The 26,900-nt window shown below is 40.1% G+C and overlaps 1 protein-coding gene across 2 annotated transcripts in view; it reads right to left on the bottom strand.

Annotated features, from left to right (window-relative positions):
• Positions 1-26,900, bottom strand: part of Rcan2 (regulator of calcineurin 2) — a 228,614-nt gene that overhangs the window by 64,981 nt on the left and 136,733 nt on the right. The window contains exon 1 of one of the 2 annotated variants that reach the window (XM_020182554.2): positions 24,564-24,889. The exons of the other annotated variant lie outside the window; for it this stretch is intronic. Within the exon in view, the coding sequence (XP_020038143.1) occupies positions 24,564-24,650 (87 nt within the window). The 5' untranslated portion in view covers positions 24,651-24,889. Of the gene's footprint in view, positions 1-24,563; positions 24,890-26,900 lie in introns of those variants that run through there. 2 annotated transcript variants of the gene reach the window in all.

Genomic DNA, 26,900 nt, shown 5'->3' with positions numbered 1-26,900 from the left:
TCTAAATATCTTTATCTCTGCCTCCAACTCTCTCCCTATTAAAGAACTCACAGATCACTGAAAAATAAAATTAGGAAATAAAATGCAATTAATCTTATTTTGCACCTTACTCTGAAGCAACCAAATCAAATTTATAAAATCCTTCTATTTTATTTGAATGTGTATGTTATGGCAATTATTTCCTTACATGACGTTCAGGAAAAAGCAGTTGTATATGAGTTCTAACTATTTAAAAAGAAGTTTGTCAGCAATAAGGTACATATTTTACAACTGAATGGTCACATTCTAAACATTTCATTTAGTTAAAACAAATGAAAATGGGATCCTGTTTTCAGAATTTGTCAGCAAGTGCCAGGCCCTACTGAAAAACAAAACCAAAAAAGAAAGGCTATCTAAACTAAGATTTTAGCAACTAAAGGGACAGCAAGGATCTATTGTCATTTAAAAAAATCAGAAGTGCCAAAAATATCAAGAAAATCTGTGTGGGAAAGCTGAAACATCTTGTACCACAATGCAAATCTGGGCCATATTTCTTTCTTGGAGGAAATGAGAATTCCAACTCTAATGTTAAAATGGAGTAGGTGTATATGAAAGACAATATTTATCAACATTTAGTTAACACCATTGGTTTTAAAACACAGAGATGTGAAAGTTATTTCAACAAGAACAGATGAAGCTACTTGGCTAACAAATTATAGGGTTCAATAACTGAGAATGTCTTATTTGCTATTGGCCTCAGTGTTTGCATCTGTGAAATGGGGACTAAGGCCTTTTAGGATTGCTGTTAGGGCTACAAAGATATATAAAGGTGGCCCTCCAGACAGTCATGCATTCCTGAGCCTGTGTGTGACCATGGAACTTTGGTCAGGAGTGAATGATCCAGATAGACATTCTTCTTCCCAAACCAGGACAATCAGATCCTTCCAGACATTTGACATTTCATAACCAATGAAACACATTCATTCATTTATTCAACACATATCCACTGAGAGCCCACTAAAAGCATTTTCTATTACTAATTGAGACAGACAAAGATGGTGTTCTCTTTAGAATTTACGTCTTATTTGTGGATATAGATGCCAAACAACATATCGGATCTTATGTAATGGTGAAAGTGATGGAGATTGGCTGACTGAATAAAGGGAGCAGTTACTTCAGGTTGGGTGGGGAGAAAGGCCTCTCTGGGGAGTGACAGAAGGAAGCAAACCACATAGAAAATCTAGGGAAGATTATTTCAGGAAGACCCAGAAAGATGGTCCTTGTGTCCCAAAGTATATAATAGAGTGAGCATGTGGAGATGAGAGTGAGCAACAGATCAAATCATGGAGGGCCTCATAGGCCATGGCAATACATTTGGGTTTATTCTAATGCATCAGGGAGTTGGGAAAGTTTTACACACACAGTAACCCTATTTGTGTTTTTGAAACATCACTTTCGCTGCTGAAACCAGATGATAGTAGAGTGAGTGTCCAAGCCAGTGAACCTGTTAGAAACTACCACGTAGTCTGAAAGGAAAGTGAGGGGCCAAGGCTGTCATGAAGGTGGTAAGAAGTGGAGTCTGGAGATGAATCAGTAGGACCTGCTGATGTAAAGTGTGAGAAAGAAAACAGTCAAAGAAGGCTACTACGTGGATGGCTTGAGTGACTGAGTAGTTGATGGCATAATTTTCTAAAATGGAGAATATGCCAGGAAAACCAGATTTTGTGGGGGAAAACCTAGCATTCTATTTGGGCTGGGTTAGTGTGAATGCTGTCTATTAGGCATCAAGTGATGGATTGTATCCCTGTACATAAGAGCTCAGTTACATTAACAGTGATGCCCAAGCAAGTATCTGAAAACCACATTGCTGATGTCACCAGAGTGGCCCTGATTTCTGTCATAATTGTTTAGATTTTGCTGTGATTGTACAAAATATTCCTGAATCCTCTCAATAAATTGCCCTTTTTGCCTATGCTAGCTTTTCAGCCAGTATTATTTGCCACCCTAAAAGACTTTAACAAATCCTTGATGCTTAACAAGACCATTTTTAAGATATTTCCTGCTTCACTACTTTTTGAAACTAAGAAACTATTTTTAATCACTACACATGGTATATGCTGAGATATGTGCATCGGTGGTAAGCACATAAGCACTGGCTACAATAAATAAGAACAATGACTGTGCTTTAGTGAGCCCTAGCTAGGGGAGAGATACAAGCTTTTACGTTTCATCTCATTTACTCCTCACAACAGATCTGACACGCTGTGTCTACCCTATTTTACAGATGAGAAAATTGAGGCTCAGGGGACATGCATGACCCACCTAAAGTTATAGAAATGTAAGTGCTGGAGCTGGGCTAGAAACCCCTAGTGCATCAATTGCATGGTACTGCACAGAGCACGCCTTTCCTATAGGACAGGAGATGAGTAATGAAGACCTGAGAGAAGTTTATGACCCATGGTGGTGGTGACACAGGGGTGGCAGAAAGCTACTTTCTGAGTTCATTGCAGTGCTGGCCATAACAAAATCAACTGTCACAGAGCTCTAAGTGAAATGTGCCATGTTCTGAGCTTCCGTTTAGGTCCTCACTGTCCTCACTGTCATTAGGTCCTCCTGTGTTCCTCACTGTCATTCAGTAGCATAGAACCAACACAAGGCATATGTCTTCACGTAGGCCTTGGGCGGAAGGGAGTCCCTGGGTCACGTGACTGGGAAGACAGGAGACATCTCAGCAATTACCAGTTTTATAGGTTGGGAAACTGATGCCTAAAAAGGTTATTTTCCAGGATTATATGAATAATTGCTATAGCTAAAATGTGAAAGTTAGATTTCTTGAGCCAATATCTAAATTAATAATTTTCAGCCTCGTTATGGTGCCATCTCTTCTCTCTTCCTTAACACAGAAGTCTTGGAACTCATGGAATGGATCATGAAACTTTCTGTTCTTAGCTTTGCCCCTTCTTAGTTTATTTTTATTGAGGTATAATAAAAGTACTGTTCAATGAATAATTATAGTATAGATAATGACCACCCAGATACAGACATAAAATATTCCCAGCACTTTATGAGGGCCCCTTCCACCTTTCCAATGAATAACCACCTTTCACAGCACCCCGTGTAGACACTGTTCTGACTTCTGTCACCATAGATTAGTTCTGCCTATTCCCAAACTTTGTGTAAATTGAAAATAAATATTTTTTAAAGCTATCTTCTTTCACTCTGTATTATAAATGGAGAGTGTAGCATTCCATTGTGTCAATATACCCAAACTCGATAACTCATTCTCTTGATATGGACATTTGGGTATTTTGTACTTTGGGGCTTTTATAAACAGGCTGCTATAAACATTCTTGTGTGTGTTTTCTGGTAGGCATATGCACTCATTTATCTCATGAATTAGAATTACTGCATCATGGGGTAGACATATATTTACTTCTGGAAGACACTGCAAACAGTTTTCCAAAATGGTTGTAATGATTTGCCCTCCCACTGACTGTATATGAGAGTTCCAGTAATTCTGCATCCTTGCCAACCCTTGGCATTGACTGTCTTTTTGCTTTTAGCCACTGTTGGCTGTGTAATGATGTCCCAGTATGGTTTTAATTTGCATTTCCTGATGACTAATGTCTTTTTTCCATTTGGATATCTTCTTTTATGAACTGTCAGTTCAAGTATTTTACTCCTTTTTAATTGTATTATTTATCTTCTACTTATTTTTGTGGTTTCTTTATATATTTTGAGAACAAACCCTTTGTCAGACATATGAATTGTGAATATCTTCTTCTAGTCTGAGGCTCTCATTTTTTTTAACTGCAGAATATTATTGATTTTATTATTATGCTAGAAAACTTTCTTATGAATGGAGTAACTGCTTTAAAAGATTCACTGACGATAACAAGAAACTTCAGATTATGTGGTCATTTATGTGAGGCTCTCATTTTTATTCTGAGTAGTGACTTTTCTTTTGCTCAATAGGAATTCATAATTTTGAATAAAGTCCAATTTATTCATATTTCTATTATGGTTAGTGCTCTTTGTATCTTGCTTAAAAAAAAATGTTACCTACCCTAAATCTTGTCTCTTTAAACTCAGGCAGCTCAGAGCCACTTAAAAGCTGTCTGCTAATTTGACAGTTGAGAAGCTGACAATTCAGCTTTTTACAAGTACAGGACAGGAAACATGGTGAGGGGTCAGAAAAAGAAATAGAGCGGTGCTGAAACAGGTGAAAACTTACAAGAGACCCTGAGGGGTTGGGTAATGGAAATGAAGGGAAGGAAAGCAACAATAAAGAATCTATAACTGGAGTTGGTAGGGCAGTTTTCCTTGAGAGAAAATAACAAAGCTGGTACTGACAGCATCCCTGGGCTTTAGGCAAAGGGAGGACTTAATATTTCAGTAGGTTTAGAATGGGAACCCAGCAGAACAACATACAATTAGTAGGGCAGCAAACACCCTCTTGTCTTCCTTGGAACAGGCAGACTGCAAATAAATACAGAGTCAGAAGTTTCCAGTGTTTGCATTATATATGACCAGGCCATCACTTCATAATTGCTTGGCCTCACCTGTCTCAGTCCAGTCACTGCTGCAGGATCCTTTCCTGTGTGTGTTCTGGTTAGCTTCATGACATTTGCAACCTGAGGGCCTCATCTCACTGCCTATCTGCAACTATTCTGGCTTCTGTGCTGACACAGATGTAGGTACCTTAAGAGCTCACTTGTTACTCATTCATGCACACCCTGAAGGGCAGGGAAGTTAGTCAACAATCTTTGATCCATGGCGACTGGGAGCCAATGAATAAATGCTTCCCTCTTTCCCTCATTGGACAAAAGGTTCTTCACTGGATTCCATACAGTTTCTCAGGATTTCTATGGAATCCAGTAATCAGTTCCTATAGTGGGTGCCTGCTGCATTACCTGGCTTGGTACTGGTAGCACCTTTTTCTCTTCTTCATTCCACTTGACCCCCATTTGTGCTTCATGGCTTCCTGTCACCACCTAGCACCTGAACTTAGCTTTTTGTCTTTGCTTTCTGTGGAATCCGGGCTAAGACAGCACCACATAAGACTTGTGCTTGATTGATGTTGCTTCATTAGATTTCAAGTGTGGGTCAATCTGACTCTTTGGCAACTTCAAAGGAAGACTCGTACCTTTTACTGGAATGGTATCTTTGTGAATTAAATTCAACCAATAAGTTCCTCAAGTCAGCTACCTGCATAATTTATTCAAGAATCATGAATAAATGTGATTTTATATTAGCCATAAAACTGAAAATATTTCTCCTTTGACAGATGCTGGAGAAGAGCCAAGACCAGAATCAAAACTTATGAAGGTTCATGAACTAAACAAAGCATTGAACTTAGTTCAACCAATTCAGTATAGGACAAATATGCTAAAAAGCTGACTGTCCTGGAAATGTGAGCATGCTGTTGGCTCACATAACTAGGGCATTTTCTTGTTCTCAACTGGAGTCCTAGTTTTGATCAGCATTTTGGATACTTGGCACCTTCCTGGTGAGCACAGATATTCAGTTCACAATGCTGAGATAGGCAAGAGGGAGACTTTACAGGCTTTGCCAGAGGCAGAAAGAAAGGTGTGCTACGAATGGAGCCTGTGTGCTACAGGGTATATATGTTGTGTGCAAAACACAGCACCAATGAAAGAGAAGGTGGTGAGAAGTAGACAGAGTGTCAACAGGATGTGGCATTGGAGGGGCTATGTGGTACCAAGATTGTCTTGTTTCCATGTCCAAAGAGCCCAAGGGTGATGTCAGCTCCACTGAAATCACCTTCTCCCTGGCTTGCTTGGTGCATTCTTCTCCAGCTCCAAGGTGACAGTATACCTTAGTGGAGAAAATGCATTCACTCTTCTAGAACAGTAGCTGTCTCATAATAGCCTCAAAGTTCTTACAACCCCAGAGAGCTGCACTTTATAACTCCTCTGAATAGATGCACACACTCTAGGGTCATCATCCTTTGAGCACCTTAATCACTTCTAAAGGCTATGAGGCAGCAAAGAAAAGGGCAGGGAGAAGACAAAGAGAGATGAGGAGGAGGATGGTGATGGTGACATTTACATAGCATTTGGAAAGTCGGCTCTCTCTATTCACATAACCCACTTTGCATCCCATTTTATCTCAGCTGCTCTCACATTTTTCATACTCTGGCTGAGGTGACAGTCTTCTCACTAGAATACAATCTCTATTTTTGAATTCTGGAACCTCAGCACAGTGCATTGCTCACTGTGGGAACTCAATAATGTTTCTGGGAGGCTTTGCTCACATGTCACCTTCTCTACAAGGCCTGCCCTGGCCAACCTAGTGAAAATTCCAACTCCTATCCCTCTTTATATTCCTCCTGGTCCTGCCCTAGCTTTTCTTTTTCTTTCTAGCATGTATCACTCCTAGCATACTATTTAACTTTATTATTTTTCTTACTTCTTCCCTCCCATTAGAACACTCCACAGAAAACATTTTTGATTATTTTACTTGGTGATGTCTCTTTGTATCTAGAGAAGAACCTGATACATAATGGGCTCTCAATAAATACTGAATGAAGAACTTTCTCCAAAGCTACTCATAGCAAGGATATGCCTATCCTTGTGATTCTTAATTTCTATTTACAGAAAGAGTATTTTTAATTCATTAATTAACTATTTATTTTGCACTATACCAGGTACTGTGCTGAGTGCTGGGGAAAATACATGAAGACAAAGGCCTTGCCTGCAGAAGAGTTTAGTGTTAGTGGAAGAGATGTTTATAAACACAGGCTCCTGTAATACAATTCAGTAAGTACAATGTTAGAGAAAAACACAAGATAGTAAAGAAGCAAAGAGCAAAGAGGAGTGGTATGTTATCTTAAGGATGAGCTGAGACCCTTGCAGGAAGTAAAGCCCTGAGTAGCTAAGGTTTCATGGCCAAGTGCACATTAGCTAGAGAGTGTGCACAGGAAAGAAGGGGAGGGAGGTGCTCTTAGTGATGGTTGAGAGTGATAGTCTCAAAGCTCAGATGCCCATATGTTCCATGTGTGATGGAATTTTTTTGTCACCATTTATCCATCCATTCAGCACATGTTTATCACACTCCTATCCCATCCTGATCTGGGGATCTAACAATGAACAGAACTGACAAAAACTTCTGTCTTCGTGGAGTTTGCCTTCTAGTGAAAGGAAACACAATAAACAAAACAGTTAAGTGAATTATATAGAAATAAGTGCTATGAATGAAAATAGAGCAAGGAAGGAGGATGAGGAGAGCCAAGGGAATCAAGATGCTACAATGCTTGGGTTCAAGTGACCACCTCTTTTTGGATCATCTACACTCTCAAAGATTTTCCTGAAGCTGGCAGTGGCCAGCAAGCAGGACAAAGGAAAGGAGCCTTCATGTATTACAGCAATTATAACAGTAATAACACTTTGTATTAAATCCTGTGAAAGCCCTAACATAATTATCCAACAAACAAACAAATGAAAGGACCCCCAGCAGCAGGCATCAGACAACGATGCTTCGGCTAGGGGAGCAGACTCTGAGCCAGAAAGTTGGCTGTGGATCACAGCTTTGCCACTGCCTGTCTGTGTGACTTGGAGGGCAGTTCTTTCATGTCACAAAGCCTTCCTCCCCCCAGCTGAACAGGGCCAATGATAAAAGCTCTTGCTGTGGATGATAGGGTGATAATTCAATGGGATAATACAGAAAGAACACTGGGCTGGAAACAAAAAGTTTAAATTAGAGGGAAAGGAAAGTAGGCAGGGTTGGGGTAGGCATACACTAGGATAGAAGAAGACCGGGGTACGTAGGCACTAGACTGCTGAAAGAGGTGAGAGGGAGGAACAGCTGGGTGATAATATGAAACATGGTGTAAGTTGGAACGACGTGCAGGATATGAAGAGTGAACTTTCCACTGTTTTCTATGAACAAGTAAGCTGAAGAAATGACATATTTAGTCTGGACAAGAAGATCTGAGAGTAAGGTAAGGGAAAAATAGCTGTCTTCAATAAACAAAAGCATTTTTTTTTCTTGGTAAAGAACAGACTTGCTCTGTCTTCTTATAGAGCACAATATTACCAAGACAAGTTGGTCAAGGTTTCATGAAAAGAACAGAGTGAGCCTGAAAATGGCCTCAGTAAGGAGTGAGGGCTGCATCACTGGAGGAGTCCAAGAAGAGGCTGGAATGCTGGAGGGGTGATGGCTACATCAAGGAGCAGGTGTTTACTTGTCCCTGAAAGTTCCTTCCAACTCAAAAAGCCTGACTTAAAACTTTCACGGAAGAGGCCCAATATAATAAGAAATCCTGGAGGGCTCCAAGCTTAGACATAATTTGAGCAAAGTCAAGAAGTGACCAGCAGAAGAAAGATGGTGTGAGTCTTTTGTTCAGGGGAAGTTTTCAGAAACCAAGTCAGGATGTGACAATAATACAGTAAACAAAGGCTTGTTTTACACAGTCCTCACCGTAATCTAGGAAGGTTAATGTTATCCTCATTATTTTGTCTACATGAGTAAAGGGAGGCACAGAAAGCTGAACTCTGCCCATGCATCTATGCATTTTACTAACAAGTGCAGAACTATAACTTGATCCCGGTTTTCTTTTTTTTCTTTGGTACTACGGGGTATTGAATCCATGGCCTTGTGCATGGTTGGTGAGTACCCTACCACTAAGCTACATTCCTAGCTCCTCCCACCCCCAGTTCAGTTTTTCTTTCAGTCCAGCAGTCCAGGATGATTCTTCCAGATCATCCTACAGAATTTCCATGCAGTATTAAGAGAAAGGGATAAAAAAAAAAATGAAGCCATGGTTGTTTGAAGAATTGTGACAGCCTCCTGTCCCCTCCCCATTTTATCCCTGCTCATATTGAGATTAGATTCTGAAGGTACCACGATCTTCCTAAATTATGGCTCTTAACAGTCTGGTGATTCCCCCCGGTTCGCATAATACATGGCAGATGCTTTGGCTGGCATTCAGGTCATCCACTGCATGGCTGATCTTCACTCTAGAGCATTATCTTCTAACTCCTCCTTGCATGTACATAGAGTAGAATAAGTGTAGGGCCATAGGGAATGGTGGGGACTGGAGAGTGCTTACTCTGTTCAAAAGGACAGACCCAGCTTATATTGAACCAATTATAGCCTGTGGGAAGTCATGTCAGCTCTACATATCTCTTAAGAGAAGCTGGGATTTAGATTTTAATGTAAATTCTTCTCAGTTTTAAAGGTTAACAATTCAACTTAATAAAACAACACTATACATCCACCTATGTATCTGTTTTGTAGGTAGACATTTTGCAGTTTGCAATCTAAATGATGAAGATAGTCCTCATTTTCCTAACTCAAAGGAAAATGCAGACGTGTTACTGAATTGTGCCTTTGGTTATTCAACCCTACTTGACTCTAAGATACTGAGGTAAGCTTGGGGAGTCAAGCTTGGGGGTTACACAATGTACCATTCATAATAGGTTCTCAGAAACAGTTTTTGAATTTTGACTTCGTAGAAAAAGACCTGAAGCTATTTGGTTCTACTTGAATTTGTTATCAGTAAAAAAAGGAGTAAAGATGGTTCCAGATTCCAAGCCTGGGTAATGACAATAATTGCCTACATAGCTGTGTAGGTAATCAAGCAAAAGGTTCAGGGAAAGTTGGAGTCTTTCAGGGTGCATTATATTGTTCTCATTCAGAATTCAAGAGCTTAAAGTACTCTGGAGTTTATCTCACTTCCATGTGCAAGAAAGAATACAGAGCTGAATATAATCAGAAAGTCAAAATTTTGTTCTCAGATCTTCTCTAACAAAAGCCACAAGGAGGACTGAATGAGAAAGAAGCATATGCTGTCCTCACCCATACACTCAGTAGAGAAACTTTTCAATATTTGTTAAAAAGGATAAAGATTAATTTGTATTTCCTCCAAAATTTCTGAGCTGACCTGACAAGATCACTGCTGGCTTATTTCTCCTTAGTACTGGCAAATGAACAGCTGCTCTTAACAATTCTTGATGTTTGCCAGTGTTGACCCAAAGGAAGCAACTGATAACATCAGGGCTAGTGACCTCATGACAGAATTTGTCTAAGAATTGCCATTTTTTGAAGCCTGAAAAGACTCCATGGATTTTTATTTTGTTTCTTCACAAAATGAATGGTGCTCTATCTATGCAGGAATGTTACTCAGAAATTGTGCAGATTTCAGCAAAGTGATATACAATTTTGTGGACAGAGCTAATATGTGATCCTCAATACAGTGGAGCCACTGTGTCTTTAGCAGAGCTAAGTGTCATTAACAGACTCCATAGAATTTAAGCTGTCATCATGGACCGAGTTTGGAAAGAATCAAGAAAAATAACAGTCATTTATTAAGTGCCTACATGCTTTAAGTACATTTTTATTCCTGTCACTGAAGAGTAGCATTATTATATCCACTTTAGAGAGGACAAAAACTGACTCAGGGATTAAATAAACTTTGTAAAACTGCAAAATTAATACCAATCAGGGCCAAGGTTCCACCAGGATGATCTGGCTCTGAACACATTCTGTCCCCATGCTGCCCACTGGTCATGCAGATAGCTTTTGTCCCAGTGGGGCTACCAGAGGCTAAATTGCTTGCCCAAAATGATCGGCTTGAACACTACACCCAGTGCTCTACCTCCTGATTTAGTTCTGCTCTTGTCCTCTCACAGCCCATGGCTGTATCATAGGATCTGTTGCATCTGTGAAGGGTCGAGGGAGGCTGAAGATGCCTTAGTACTCTCAGGGGAAGAAATTCTGTCTTATTTTGCATAATCCAAGCCGTATACAATGGCTGAAAACGATCTGAATGACACCCAAGATATGATTAGAAGTAGTGTTGCTAGCTGTTAATAAAGATCTATCTGCAAATGGGCAGAACTACCCAAGTAGATAGCAGGACAAGTTTGCCCAGTTAGCACTGAAGGACAGCAAATACCAAGGCATATGAGTGGACTAGAGAGACAGCTGACTGGGCTCTAATCTTACCACCTGACCCAAGAACAAGTGGCCAAACTGGAGGGTCCCTTGTACCTGCCATGTCTTTTTTAGCTCCACATCAAAGCTTATCCACTTCATGAAGCCTTGCCAACTCTTGACTGTGTGTTTTGAGGATACATTAACTCCTTTGGGCTGCTTGATAGCATATGTGAACCTGGGATTTAACCTGTCAAATCCTTTATTTAAAGGGTACATTTGTTATCTGCACTAGAAATTGCTACTTGTCCCTGACTATCCACTTTTTTCTTCCTTTGTTTATAAGAGAATTCTGATTTTTAGCCAGCCACAGGGCCATCTAGGAACAAGGTGATAGTTTTGGCCTTTCTTGCATCCAGATGGTCTGAATGGCCATGTTCTGTCCAGGTGAATCTGATAGGAAGTCATACATGCGACTTCTGAGTCTGCCTTTCCATGCAGAGGGGCTCAACTATCCTCCCCAACCCTGCCTCCATCCTGCTGCCCTTATCCACCTTTGTTCAGCACTGACTCAGTGTAGACCACTGTGCTACAGCAAGGCAGTCGAGCGGAAGGACATGACTTCCAACTTTACTTTCTCCTTGCTTTGTGTGTGCTGACCTTTGGGAATTTTCACCCCTATAAGAATGTGTTAGTAATAACACTGGGATTTTCTTGTGTGTGTTTGTGCAAGCATGCATGCATTTGTATTTGCTCTTAGTGGCCCAGAGTATTCTCTGAACAGAAATTTGCTTCACTGAATTTCTAATTCAAAGTTGTTAGAAGTTTGAGGAGACATCAAGGCAGAATAGTCCAATAAAGGACACCCATTGAAGATTGTGGGTCTGTCTCTCTCACCCATAGGAAGGGCAAACGACCTAGGTTTGGATTCCTGGTTTTAGACTCCTGACCCTACAAGACAATCAGTATATGCCTGCTGCATGGAATGAGCTTCCTGAATATCTTAGCTGTAGCATTAACATAGGTGCCCCTCTCTCCAAAGTCTGTTGATGGCAACCTAATCACATCCTCAGATGATTGCTTTTCTGTTTTAACTTCTTTCCCCTTTGAAAAGAAAGACAAAGGATTAACTGGAAGACAATCAACATAATTCAAGAATACTGGTACTCTAGGGCTGAGTGTTGCAGGTTCTTATTCTATCTGCTTCCCTACTGGTAGCATGAAACACAGGTCACAACCCAACCAGAGAGGACTTTCAGTCAGACCAGGTGATGAGTCACTCTTCTACTGAAAATGCTTCCCATAGCCCAATCTTACTGGACTTGAGCATATGGTCCAAACTCCTTCCTAACGTCTACCTAGGCTCAACTTCCTAGAATCACTCTCTCTGGCATTTTTGTGCCAGTATAGGCCTCCCTTTCCAGGGTACCTTTCCTTGCTTTCAACTTTTCTTCACCTGGTAAATACCTACTTAACCTATAAAACTGAACCTCAAGAATTGCCCCTTTAGGGAAGCCTAGCCTCATTATCCCAGACCGCCCTCTCACAGGTTTCCATAGAAAAGCAAATGCCATGGCAAAGCATGGCATTTTGTAATTTATCTATTTACTATTTTTACTTCTCCACCAGCCTAGGAGCCCCTGGAGTGGGGGTTAGACATACATCTCAATCTAACATTCCTGTTTACCAGGTGGTGCCTACTATCTACCAAGTGGTCTGGCATACTGGAGAAGTAGATGCCTCACTAACACTATACAAAGGCACAATTAATAATAGATACCATGAATTGATCAACTATACCCAGAGACCCCTTTATTTAAATTTGTCTCTTCTTACATATGAGAAAAATCCTAAATAAGAGAAATTATACTGTCCTGCCTCCAGAGCTGAAGCTACTTTCTACCATCCCATTACAACAAATTTCAATAAGAAAGGTGAAGTAAAAACTAACCAAGTTGCATCTCTCCTCTGTTGATTTGTAACATAATTTGGAACTCTTTTATCCAGAATTTCTCATTCAGAGAATATACTTCCTAACTGCATCAAAGACAGTTGTGAAGAAGTATTAATTCAAGGAGTGTTCTAGTCTTCTGAGTTTACATAATGTTAATTACTGCTAATAATATGCTAAGTTATGTAACTATAGAGGCTTTTTGTTTGTTTTTGGTGTTACTGGGGTTTAAACTCAGGGCCTCCTGCTTACTAGGCAGGTGCTCTACCATTTGAACCATGTCTCAGCCCTTTTTTGCTTTAGTTTTTTTTTTTTTTTTTAGATAGGGTCTTATGGTTTTTCTCTGGGGCACCAGCTTTAGACTGCAATCCCCCTACCTATTACAGGTGTGTACCACCCATGCCAGACCCTAGATATTATTTTGCTGAGCACAAGAAATGGAGTACCTCTTAACAAACTGAGAATATAAAATAGAACATCTACTACTCCTCTCATCAATAATTTAGACATACTACTTACTCATTCAAACAATGAACACTGAGGGCTTTTGATTTAATTTTTTATTTTTAAATTTCAGAGTTGCTAACTGCTTTTACAGTACAAGTTAATAACCATTCCAAGAGAGGTGTACATGGCAGAACACAGAATCTTTAGGGCAAGATGCCTGTTAAGCAAGAGAGAAATTGAACTCAGCTTGGGTAATTAATCTAATTTCCAGCTATCTCCACAGTTTTAAAGTGGAAATGGGATCTGAAGGTCAATATTGAAAGTGTTGTAATTATAGCTTAGCATTACTGTGAGGAGATCAGTCTATAATTCCATTTTAAATTCCTTTTTTGAAGAAATGGGTCTGAGCTCCATCCTTCTCCTTAATGGACATCTTGCCTTAAAACCTCTGTGCACTGCCACATAGACTTCTCTTTGGATGCTGATTAAAACTGGCCTTGGATCTAGCATTTTTCCTCATTCCTTTCCAAAAAGTGATATGGTAGCATGTTCTAGGGTGTTGAGAATCAGAGGTTACTGTGCATCTGTTATCATACACTTTCTCCATGTTGCCACACACCAGTCTCTCAGGAAAAAGCAGTGGACAAAGACAAAAGCCTATGCATTCTGATGGGGGAGATGAATAATAAACCAATATTTAAATGCAAAATGCCATCTTATGCTGGGTGCTGTGGTTCAAGCCAGTAATCCTAGCTACTCAGGAGGAAGGGATCAGAAAGACTGAAGTCAGAGATCAGTCCAAGCAAAAAAGTTCCCAAGCTCTCATCTCAAACAATGGCTGGGCACAGTGAATTGCCTGTTACCAACTCCTGAGGAAGCACAAATAGGAGGATCTTCATCCAGGCAGGCCTGGGCATAAAGTGAGACCCTCTCAAAAACCACAAAAGCAAAAAGGGCTAAGGGTGTGCCTCAAGCAGTAGAGCACCTGCCTAGCAAATGTGAAGCCCTGAGTTCAATCCCTATTACCACAAAAAAGGAAAGAAAAAAGAAAAAGCCATCCTCAAGGCAGGGTGAGGGGAGGAGAGTGATTAGCAGGCTCTGCTATTGTAAATTTGGGATTCAAGAAACAATGGCTCACCGGCCCGGATGGCTCATGCCTGAAGTGCTAGCTATTTGGAAGGCTGACATCAGGAGGATCACAGTTTGAGGTCAGTTCTGGCAAATAGTTCATAGGACCCTGTCTGCAAAATGGACTGGAGGCATGGGTCAAGTGATAGAGCACTTGCTTTGCAAGCTTGAAGTCCTGAGTTCAAACCCCAGTCCCATCAAAAGAAAAAAAAAAGAAGAAACAAGGGTTCTATAGAAAGTGAGGGGCATGTCATATAGATGCCAGAAGTAGAGCATCCTGGGAAAAGTCAGAGGGATACCTGGCAGGGGCAGGGAGAGAGTGGTCAGAGCCTCCATATTCATGGACATGAAAGGGAGAAAGTCTACCAATATAACAAACCATTATAACAATGACAGTGAACAATCAAGATGTCTGTGCCTGTTCTGTCCTGTCTACCAGTCCCTAGCAAACCTTTTCACCAGCCTCTGAGGTAGGCATTATTATTTTCACTATTTTGTAGTTGAGGAAACAGCATTAAGTTTCCTTGCTCAAGGTCACACCATGAATAAATGGCCAAGTAGAGAACTCTAACCAGGATATCTGCTTCTGGAGCCTACACTTCCTTCCTTCTCATATGCCTTACATCAGCAAAGGAGGCCCCGCCAGAGGTCAAAAAAGCACTGTCCTTTTTGAGGGAAAATGGAACTGAGTGGAATAAAGACCAGCACTGCACAGACTTTTGTTCTCATCAGGTCTTCTCATCTCTGTTCAGAGCCTACTCTGAGGCCTTGACCACAGAAGGCACTCAGTACATATTTAATGAATGAATGAATGAATGAATGAATAAAAAAAGTGCTTTGTATAGTGCCTTACAAATTCTAAATGGTCAATACAGTGTTGCTATTATTAAGTTTGCTCATTGCTTATGTATCCTGTTCTAGGAAAGAGAGCCTGAGATGAATTTCTTAGTCAATATTAAAAGGCACAGTGAAGTCACAGAAGATAAAATCAATTCTATTAGATGCTCTATTGATGCAGGCTATAATAATACACTAAGAGACCTTGTTTTGTATCTTGAACAAAATCCCAGTCCAAGTTTTTCCCCTCATGAGTTTTGTGATCTTGTTAACCTTGTAGGTTTCTTGGGAGAAAGCTGAGTTCTGTATAATCTGGAAAGTGCTGTCCAAAAGTAATCTTTCATTACTATTGCTTTCATCACCTCTGCTCTACAATTCTTCACAGTTCACCCCTCACCAAGTCAATGGAAAATGTGCCGTGGCATAAACAGAAGGCAGAGGAGCTGTCCAATCCAGTACATCAGGCTTTGCATGAGTCCCATTAAGCAAACATTTTCCCCCAACTAGATTAGATGGCATATCTAGATTTTTGAAACATATTCCAAAACAAATTTCAAATAGACTTCAAGTTTAAAACAGATGTCATGCTTACCATTACTACAACATTACCTCTTTGGAGAAAAGGCAAGATGATCTCAAGTGAGCCACCTCTGGTAAGAAATCTAAAACAATAACAGCTTCTTTTTTTCAACAGAAGATAAACATTACTTGTGATTTCATGTCTAATCCTTTAAGACTTATATGCCCAGAACAATTAATAACTAATTAATTAATCCTTAGGGATAAGTCAATAGTGGAAAGAAGAGTTTGAGTCCAATTTCTGCCAATTTTGTAGCTGCTATGTGATCTTGTGTAAATCTTAAACTTCTATGGATGTCAAGTCAGACAATGGGCAAATAAATAAATGCCTGAGGCTATTGTGGGCATTACACGGGGGACCTGGAGTATCCATATGTATGGTTCCTAAAGTATTCAGTGAATGGGAAGAGTTGATAGGTTTTTTGAAATTTCTGTTCTTCCTAACATATATTGATTAAGGTTTCTGGATTTGTACCCACATGGGATGGTGTAATTGATGCTCAACTTAGTAAATGGCCCTTCAAATTTTTTGGGGTACAACACAAAACTGTTCACCTAGTCCTATAGAACTACCTACCAGAGATCTCACAACTAAACAGCAAACTATACTATTGTTGGGACAAATAAACATTAAGGAAGATGCTCCTTTTGAGGATGAAAGTTGGTGCATAATCCAATATAATCAAAAGACAGACTTGTTAAAGTGATCTTTCTGAGAGCTGAAGGGCTAAGACCTTTATGAAAACCCATTATGTACTATTCTTAGTTCAAGGCTAGTAAACTGTATCCTGGGGAGTATAGTAGTACCATTTATATAACAATAAAGAGAAAAGGCAGTGAATTTCTTAGTTCCTCTCCCTTCAAAGAATTATTTACTCATGGTTAAGGCTTCTGTTTCAACATTTTGGCCAAGAACCTTCTTTGATCTTCCAAACTTTGGCATGGTTAACAACATGCATTTTCAAACATCTAGTTAGCTAGGTCAATGTAGAACAGTTAGAATATGTAGAAAAGAATCTTCCATAGTAATAGAAGGTTTAAAAAAGAAATACATTTTATTCTATATATAATATATAAGATGCATTTATATATGCATACAAAACATATATATTATATACTCTTACGAAAGCACGTATATTGAGTATTTTCTAAGAGAGCTATAACTTGGTAGTTACTTTTTAAAGATTTGTTTATATGTACATACATTGTTCAGGCCATTTCTCACCCCTACCCCCCACTCCATGCCCTACCCCCTCTTTTCTCCCTCCCACCCCCCTCACTTCCAGGCAGAACCTGTTCTGGCCTCTTCTCCAACTTTGTTGAAGAGAAGACATAAGAAATAATAAGAAAGACATAGCGTTTTTGCTAGTTTGACATAAGGATAGCTATACAGAGAGATTCCTAGCATTGCTTCCACGCACATGTGTATTACAACCTGAATTGATTCATCTGTACCACACCTCTTCACTACTTCCCAGACACCTTCCCAAAGTAGCCTCTGTCGTTTTAAGGTTACTATATTAACTCCTCTACAGTGGACACATCAAACACTTTCAAGTTGCGGGTTTCCTACCTTTCTCTATTCCTCCCATGCGTGTTCTCCCCTAGCGTGTGACCCATGTCCAATAATATTACTGCATTTGTTTTAAGTCTATAATCTGCATATGAGGGACAACATATGATTTTTGGCCTTCTGAGCCTGGCTAACTACGCTTAAGATGATGTTCTCCAGTTTCATCAGTTTACTTGCAAATGACAAGATTTCATTCTTCTTCATGACTGAGTAAAATTCCATTGTGTATAGATACCACATTTTCTTAATCCATTCATTAGTAGTGGGGCATCTTCACTGTTTCCATAGCTTGGCTATTCTGAATAGCGCTGCAATAAATGTGGGTGTGCAGGTGCCTCTGGAGTAACCTGAGCCACATTCCTTTGGGTAAATCCCTAGGAGTGGGATTGCTGGATCATATGGCAGATCTATGTTTAGTTTTTTAAGAAGCCTCCATATTCTTTTCCAGAGTGGTTGTACTAGCTTGCATTCCCACCAACAGTGTATAAGGGTTGCTTTTTCCCTGCATCCTCACCAACATTTGTTGTTGGTGGTGTTTTTGATGATAGCTGTTCTAACAGGGGTGAGGTAGAATCTTAGTGTGGTTTTGATTTGCATTTTTCTCAACTACTTCAGATAAACTCTCCATTGTAGATAGAGCAGACAGTGTGTAACTTTGTATCTGCTTGAAATCCCCATTTGAAGTAACCTCTCAATGTGTTTTTAAATTCATATTTGGAATCAGCTTATATTAAGTGCTGGGAAGGGAAACAGTCCCTTTACATAAAGGAATTTGTCCCTTTATACAAAGAAATTCTAGGCTAGGTGTGGGTTAGAGAGTTTATGACCTCTTTGGGAAGCTAAGCTATTCACTGCAAAGTAGTAATGCTCATTAAACTTACAACATAAACATATAAAGTGATAAGAAATGTCTCAGATATCATTTTCTTTCTTATGTGTCAATTCTGAGCTTCGTCAGAAAATACTAAAACAGGCCATTATGAGTTATTGTTAGTCATACTCTCCCAGAGTCACCAAGGATGCAAATAGTGACTCTCTGAGTTTCCTATTAAAATCTATTTCTTTAGAACAATTTAATATTTTGTTCTTTTAGTAAAGCTGACACTCAGATTAGAGGCAGCAACTATCAGTGTCTCACTTTCCAACAGCTGAAAGACTCTTTAAACAAATAAGCAAATTTTTAGTTGACTTTTTTGTGCAACAATGTCATTAATACAGTTTACCTTGTCTTTTCCTAACCTGACAGGTGGCTGAGAAAACTGCCTGATGATCTTCTCAGGGAGCACTTATCACTTGTATAAAATAATTTCTAATTAATCTGTGAAAAATGTTTACTACGTCTTCAGAGGCAAAACAAATGTTCAGTATTTGCACAATTGAGATGTTTTTAGTGTTATTTGTAACTGTTTTGCATTATTGAATTTGTTTTCAAAATGACTTCTATTCTAGCCCATGTCATCATCAATGAAATATCAAACTTTTGTTTTCCTAGAGGATTAGAATTTCCTTGCATGTGCAATCCCTTCCTTCCACATAGACTCCTTTCTGGTGTTCATAAACTAAAGGGGATTTGGAGATTTGTAACAAAATATTATTTAATATTATACCTACTAAGTAGGAAATGATACTTCTGGTTAGCATTTTCATTACAACAAGTTACCACGAATAATTCTAGAGGGTTTTCTATGTCTGAGCATTGAATCATATACAATGTAAACTCGTGTAAATTACTGCAGGAATACATAGTTTTGAAGAGTTGCAGAGCTGTAATGTCATGGTAACACACAGATCCTTACCCAGCACTTGCAAAAAGCTTAAGAAATAGTCAGGAAGCTCAGTTAGATTTCCTGACAAATACCACAGGTTTCTCTTCAAAATAATTCCCGATAAACAGAACCCATATGTTCACCTGGGTCATTTGTTTTTCTTCACCCTTCTGCTACCAATTTCACCAAACAAAACAAGGCATTTGAAATTTCTGGTAGTTCAAATGCCAAAGATAACTCATTGTTCTAAGAGGCTACAATGTTTTCATAACTCACACAACTGACTATGAGACATTCATGTGTACTGATGTATGAAAAGGAACAGAAAATACACAAAATGGCATTTTTTCAGTAGGGTTATGATGTGTCCAGAAAGGTTAACAGACTTGTCCACAGTCACATGATTGGGATATTGGGAAATGCTCAAAAGAAGAGGAAAGTGGGACTTAGGAATCTGGTCATTTGTGATGACATAGATCAGCCTGTTCTGGAGGACATTATATTAAATAAAGCAAACCAGGCACAGAGAGAGACAAAAACTGCATGGTCTCTCTCTTTTGTGGAATCTAAAAGAGTTGATTTCATGAAAGTTGACAGAATAGCTGTTACCAGAGGTGGGGACAGAAAGATGCAGAGAGATTTGTCAACAAGCACAATCGCACAAATCTGGAGATTTTAATGCATTGTGTATTTCAAAATAGCCAGAGGACAGAATTCTGATTATTTGCCATAAAAATAATCAGTTTTTAAAGTGACAGATATGTAAATTACCCTGATTTGAGCATCATACAGTATAAGTATGTATCTAAACATCACACTGTACCCCATAAATATGTACAGTTACTATGTGTCAATCAAAAATAAAAATTAAACAAGAAAAAAAAGACCCTGACCTTTCAGAAGATGAATGACCCAGCCAATAGGAACCATGGATTTCAAGTGTATAAATTATGTCAAAAACAAATTTCTCATCATATGCTTCCCTTCCCCAGCACATCCAACAGGCTTAAAATGTAGCTTGAAGTAATTAGGCTAAGTACAATTTTTGAAAATTTATTGTGGCATGGGGCTAGGTAAGAATACATTGAATAAGTTGACCTCTCTTTCCACCTATTGATCTTTCTACACGAAGTGGTTTTTTTTTCCTCAGATCCACACATGGCTTTCTCATTCACTTCATTTACATCTCTGGATGACAATGGATCAACAACAGTTAATAAATTATCAACTCCCCAAAGATGCTTCCACTGGCCATCCACTCAAAAGTAGCCATTCCTTCCCCACCAGCTTATCTCTCACTGTGCTTCATCACTTTCTTTCTAGCCTTCATCACTACCTGAAATTACAGTGTTACTAGTTCACTGTCTGTCTTCCATGTGAGAATGTACACTCCAGAGGATAGGGAGGTCTATCTTGCCCATCTTGTAGTGCCCAGAGCATTGCCTGGAAGGTAGTTAGTGTTCCACACAGTTTCTGAATGAACAAATATCTCAATCCGAAAGGATCTTTGAAACTTCTGCAGCTCTTATGAAAACCTGTCATGTTTCCTACCTTTTCTAGTGAGTAGAAGGGAGTTTTGTGAGAACTTGTTTCCAATATGGAAGCCCACAGAGACAAGTCTGGGGTTGGATGTCTGGGACATGAACTACAAGCCCTAGCTCACCCCTTCTTTGGTGTAGGAAGCCACCATTTCAGAGAAGAGGCAGCCCTAGGTTTGGATGGACCTTGGAGGAGCATGGAGCACTCAGCTCCAGGCAACTCCTGCTGCTTTCAGAAGGCAACCCACAGCTGCCAGCAGTGTAGAAGAGAATTTACTGACAGCTCAGAAAAAATGGAGGAACTGCAGGTTAAGTGAACTGGTCAGACACTGTTGGGTGAGTCTCAACATTTCTGATAGCTCAGAATACATCAAATACCAGTTTGGGGGATGTGGATCAAAGTACTTAGGTAGAGGTTACTTGCAGCAATTCTTGATTGATCTCACCTATACCTACACCTGTGACTAAATGAGACAAGACAATAGATTTGTATAATAATCTATGTATGCCCAGACTTCATTCAGATCAGGAAGGTCAGAAACTGGGCCATGGGGCCTGGGCACCATCAATATTTTTAAAAGTTCTCCAGAGGATACCAATGTATAATTCAGTTTAAAAATCACCAGAATAAAGCAAAATACAAACTTCATTACCCACCTTTGGATCCCTTTTATTTTTCCAAGGGTTTGGCTCTTTATGGAGAGGGAAGACTATTTTTACAGTATGAAAATATTGGAGAGAATCACCCCAAACTCTCACTCTCACAGACTCTGAAGTTCTTCATATAATTTTCCTTCTTTTGAGGGTTCAAATTTCTAGCTCTTTCTGAGTGCTCATATTGCAAGGCAGACAGCTAAGTTTGTAATACCACCAATGGAATTTCTAGAGAAAGACAAATATGGCAGGCTTCCATTCACCTGATTCCCTCTTCTCTTTAATTATATTGCTCTAAAAGCTTTGACAAAATTTGGAAAATTGGAGTCTGAACAGTTGCCATGGCAACCACCTAAAATCCACCAAGGAGTGACTTTTAAATTGCTGTGAGAAAGAGGTGCTGCCTCCACCCCTTTTAAATAAGCCACTGTACCTGTGAAGTGTGCCTTCTGGCTGCATCTCCCTGGTGTGGTTGCTTTCCTATGGGGCCTACATGTAGAAAGGGGGATCTATTAAAAAATGAATAAGCCTAAAAGCCAAGCAAGCTGAATGCAGGCAGCTGAGGCAGACCCTTGCCATGTGCCTGTCTTTCTGCTGACATCAAACATTAAAGACTGAAGAAAGGAACTCCTAGTTCCACTGCTTGCCTGTTACTGGCAACCAATGAGGAAGGTTACCTTTGTGGAAAGTCTGGTGCCCAGAATTTTACCTTTGAATCTCTTGTGACATTAAGTAATGGTCAATTTTTAACAAGGAGTTTACAGGTTTTCTAACAAATCTCTCACCCACCTTCATTTGTTCATTTTCCCTCTATTTAATAAGCACAATATAGATCGCTGTTTTGTCAGTGATGTCACTGGTTTACATTAGATGACTATGGGGGAGGGGCATGTTTTCTGGGTTGCTAATGTAGATGTGTGTATGGGGGGACGAACACTTTCTGTGTCCTGGATTGTCACTGTACATTCAGCTGAAATGAGGACATTCCAATAAATTGGCAAATCAGAGCTTTATTACCTTCAGAGAATGTCTAAAATGATGATGATGATGATGGTGACAGCTGAAATTTATTGAGCACTGAATATGAGTTAAGCACTGTGTTCAATTTTTTTACATGCATAATTTTCTTTACTCTTCCTACTAACCCAATAAGGTAGGAACTTCTATCGTCTCACATTTTAAATGAGAAAACTGAGGCACAGATCAGGTAACTTGTCCATAGTAAACTAACCCATCACAGTCCAGAGCTATCAGCAGAAAGTATACATAATCCATATTTCTGGTGGGAGTATTTTCAGAAGAACCCCATAAAATTCTGAACGGCAGCATGAGCTGCTTCATTAAGTGCCCCTGACCACCTCCTTTTCCTCTTCCCCTCTAATCTCTTACAAAGCATATACTGCAGTCAAAGGGATTGACTCATTCAACTGCAGGATAGTATGCCTTCTTTCTTTCTGTATAAAGCTCTGCCATCTTTAAGTTTGAGTCCCTGTATTTCCATGAAGACATCCCAACCACTAAAATACAACCAACTCTAAGAACTTTGTGTCCCTTTAATTCCACTGAACAGGCTCTGTCCCTAACAAATATTGAGCCAGTGGTTATTTTACGTCTGTATCATAGACACATATATAAACATACCTAAAACTCCTCCTTGTGCAAGCACAATACCTGGTACACCACAAGTCTCAAATAAATATTTTCCCACTATTATTTTTTCAACCAAAAAGAGTTGGAAGAATCTTAGGATGTTCTTGGGACAAATGTGTAAACAGAGGATGGAAGGAGGCTGTGGAGTTTTATTCTCCATACCGTTCCAAAGATTGCTAGAGACATTTCTACCCAGTTACCTGCACTGGACTTTAAGCCATCTCTAAACTGGAGGGGCTTTGACAATTGCCCTCCCTTCTGGAGTGCTCATGACAGGTACCTGGCAGGATGGAGTCTCTGCACACACATTGCCATTCTGAATGCATCCATGGGCAGTGCCAAACCTTCCTATTCTAATTTTCTGAACCTTCATGAGACAGGTGGTAGACACTTCCACAGCACTGCCATAAGAATTGGCAACTACAGAGTCACACACTTACAACGTGCAAGAACAATACGTCAGATGACTGAATCCATTTCAAAAGACTGTTCAAATCTTCAATGACACAGCCATGTGTGATGCTAGTAACACTTAAATCCCCACCTGTGAGGTGCCAGAGTGTCACCTGGATTCCCAACAATAAAGAACAGAAGGACATCCTATAGGTAAGGATTAAAGCACAGATGGTATGTGTTTATGCAATGTTATTCCCCTTTTCTTCTCACAACCACAAAACAAACAACTGCTCTCGCTCTCTCTCTCTCTCTCTCTCTATGTATGTGTGTGTGCGTGCGTGAGTTGTTTGAATAAGAAGCTCTGCCAGCTATTTTGCTGAATGAGAAAGAAGAAATAAGATTCTCATTTTACAATCATGAAATCTTTTCTTAGTAGAAAACCATACTGACCAAGAACAACAAAAAGAATGAATAACATCAGAGGATGGTTACCCATGACAATTAAACAGTTGCTGTGGACACTCAGCAAGGACTGGTATGGGTAATTTTAAGCCTTAAGATGCAAAATTTATTTTTGCCTGAACTTTCTTTACGAACAACTGTGCAAGGAAAATGACTTGCTTCCTTTGTGCCTGACAAAGAAAATTTAGGCAGCTGCTCTTCAACTTCAATTTCCAGAGAGCTGGAGATTGAAACTGCCATCTGCAGGACAGCTTTTGTTCAATTTGAAGATCACATCACAGGGTATTTAAGTGATAAGCCATGAACCAGTTATGTTCCACTGTCAGGACATTCCAAATGAGATGGGTATTATGTGTGCTTTCTCTAGTTAATCATTGATTTTAAACCCCTGTTGACACTAAGGACTGGCAAATTCTCTTTACTAACAAAGGTACAATAGAATGTGAAAAATGTCTACTGGGAAAGAGATGACCAGGGATCACCTGACAGAAGAAACAAGGGGAAAAAAAAGCAGACAATGCCGGAGCTTACCATAGTTAAAAATAACTTATTCTAATTAATACAGCTAGTCACTTAGCACTTGCCTTTCTACCACAGACTGTGAGAGGAAAACTATTAACCAAAGTATTATTTCCCTACACTACAAAGGCTCTGCCAAGCAGCTTCAGAAAACAAGAATGAAAAATAAGATTGCAGGTGCATACCTTAACCTCCTGATTGTTAAAGACCTCGACATCCACCACACAGGCAACCAGAGTAGAAACATCACAGTCCATGCTAGGGGCTGGCATTCCCCCTGCTGAATTGTCAGAAAAGTGCTAGGTAGCCTTAGAGTTGTGATCGCAGGCAAGAGCCTCCGGATGGATGCTGCTGTGGCCAGGCCCGGTGCTGCCCTGCTCTGGGGATAGGCTGGAAGCTCGGGCACCTGGAGTCCGCTCCCGCTGCACGCAGTCCTCAGCGTCTGAGGCAGCACAGCAGAGTAACGAACGGCCCAGCTTGCTCACGGCAATGACATCACCACAAAGACTGACACGAGCTGAAGCTGTTTTTTTTTTCTCCAAGCCTTTTATCTCTAGGCAGTGCAGTGGAGCAAATTTAACATGATTATGTGGTAAATCTGAACTCAGACTAAATCAATTCAGGCAGCGTTAGTGAGGAACTGAGTCATAGCCATTGTTTCAGCTTATGTTTGCAAAAAACGGAGTGGTGGCGGGGGGCGGAATCTGACACCAGAGGTTTGGCTTGGGTGGGAGGGGTGAGGGTAATTCTGCAGATGGGCCTCCTGAGGTTAAGGTTTGACAATTTTTTGTTTTCTGCCTCAGAGACGAGCAGGAAGTTGGAGGCATTTTGCAAATTGCTTGGCTTCTGTTAATTACTCTGTGCCACTCGGAGCAGCCACACATGTTCTGAGCATTCTAATGTATCCTGGGAAGGGGCTGAATAGAAATCCGTTCTTGGAGTGACTAAAGAGCTGGTCGTCAGTCATTTAGGCAGCCTGGTAAGACGAGAGATAATTAGAGGTCTGTAGAAATTCTACTTGAAGTACATAAGTACAGACCAGTAACTTAAAGCACGCATCTAAAAGCTCTGAATTTCAGGCTATCTCCAAGGTCATTCAAAGCAAAGGCTGTCCGGTGGAAAGGAGTTTTGGTAAATGTCCCACCCACAGACAGATGGCAGGTTCTAATGGGCAAATTCACTGATGTAGGTCACTGTCAGAGTGTTGGGGCTCTATTTTGCTTGAGACTTTGGACACAACCCTTTGCTTCCTTGGCTTCTTTTTCCTGAAGGTTAATCATTGATGGGTAGAGCTGTGGATAACTTAACTTCATGTCTTGAGCCTTTCGCAGAGTGGCTGGCTCGAGAAGATGGTATGTGTGTAATGACCAAATCAATCAAACACAAATAGCCTTTCTTTCACAGTAGGAGTGGGCAACGGAAAGAACCATCAGATTGGTTTTAATTTCCTCATTGGTAACACAAGTCCCATGAGAATGTACTAACGTTCTAGTAGCATCTGTCCCCTGTAGGGAGTGAAGCTGTATCTTCAGTGGCCATTAGAGCATCATGCTTTATAACAGATTGGCTCCTTCCTAACACACGACTGGACAAAGCTTTTCAATTTTACATGCAGATGAGAAAGGTGACACTTCAGCCTGAAGGGTAGAAGTTTCGTGATTGGGTCCTCATTGGATTACATTTGAGTACCAATGTTCCCTTTATCCAGGCATTTTCTATGCTAAAGGAAATCAGTTCACAAATACAGATATTTAGATTAGATTAATAAAAGTGTATGTGTTCATATGGCACATATTATATTGTATAGGACTTGTGGGGAACATGCAGTCATGTATGCATATAACTCAACTAGCGCTTTTTTTTTGTTCTTATGATACTGGGGTTTGAACTCAGGTTTGCTAGGCAAATACTGCTCCTTCAGCCAGGCCCCAAGTCCTTTTGCTTCTAGTTTGTTTTTCATATAGGGACTGCTAATTTTTGCCTTGGCTGGTCTTGTACTTAGATCTTCCTATCTCTGAGTAGCTGGGATTCCCACACCAGCCCATCAACTAACACTTTTTTGAGGATAGCTATATATTCATGCTCTTAAGGATAATGTGATAAAAAAGCAGTCTTCACCATCCTCTTGAGGCTTAACAAAATCCAGGGAGCTGATAAGACATGGAAACGAACACTTATGTAGAGACAAAGCAGTGGTGCTGAGGGTTGGAGAGGCATGGGCAGCACTGTGTGGGAGCACTAGAGAAATGTGCCAAATATTAGCTAACATATTGGAATGGCAGATGAACACCAAGGACAAGCACAGACCTCTGCTCTGACCTTCAAACATGGGTAACACTTTGGCTGGCAGAAGAGTGAGGGGAGCTCTCCAGCCAGGACAAAGCAGACTAGAAATGCCCAAAGGAAAGAAAGAATACAATATCTGGGGCATGTCACATTGAAGGTCAAATTTTAAGCCTGAAGGAAACAAGGTAGCAAGAGCTAGATAGCTGAGGTAGCTATGCATACATAAATATAGCTAA

Source organism: Castor canadensis, chromosome 8, assembly GCF_047511655.1.
Source record: "Castor canadensis chromosome 8, mCasCan1.hap1v2, whole genome shotgun sequence".
Lineage (NCBI taxonomy): Eukaryota > Metazoa > Chordata > Mammalia > Rodentia > Castoridae > Castor > Castor canadensis.
This window is presented reverse-complemented; position numbering and strand designations above follow the sequence as displayed.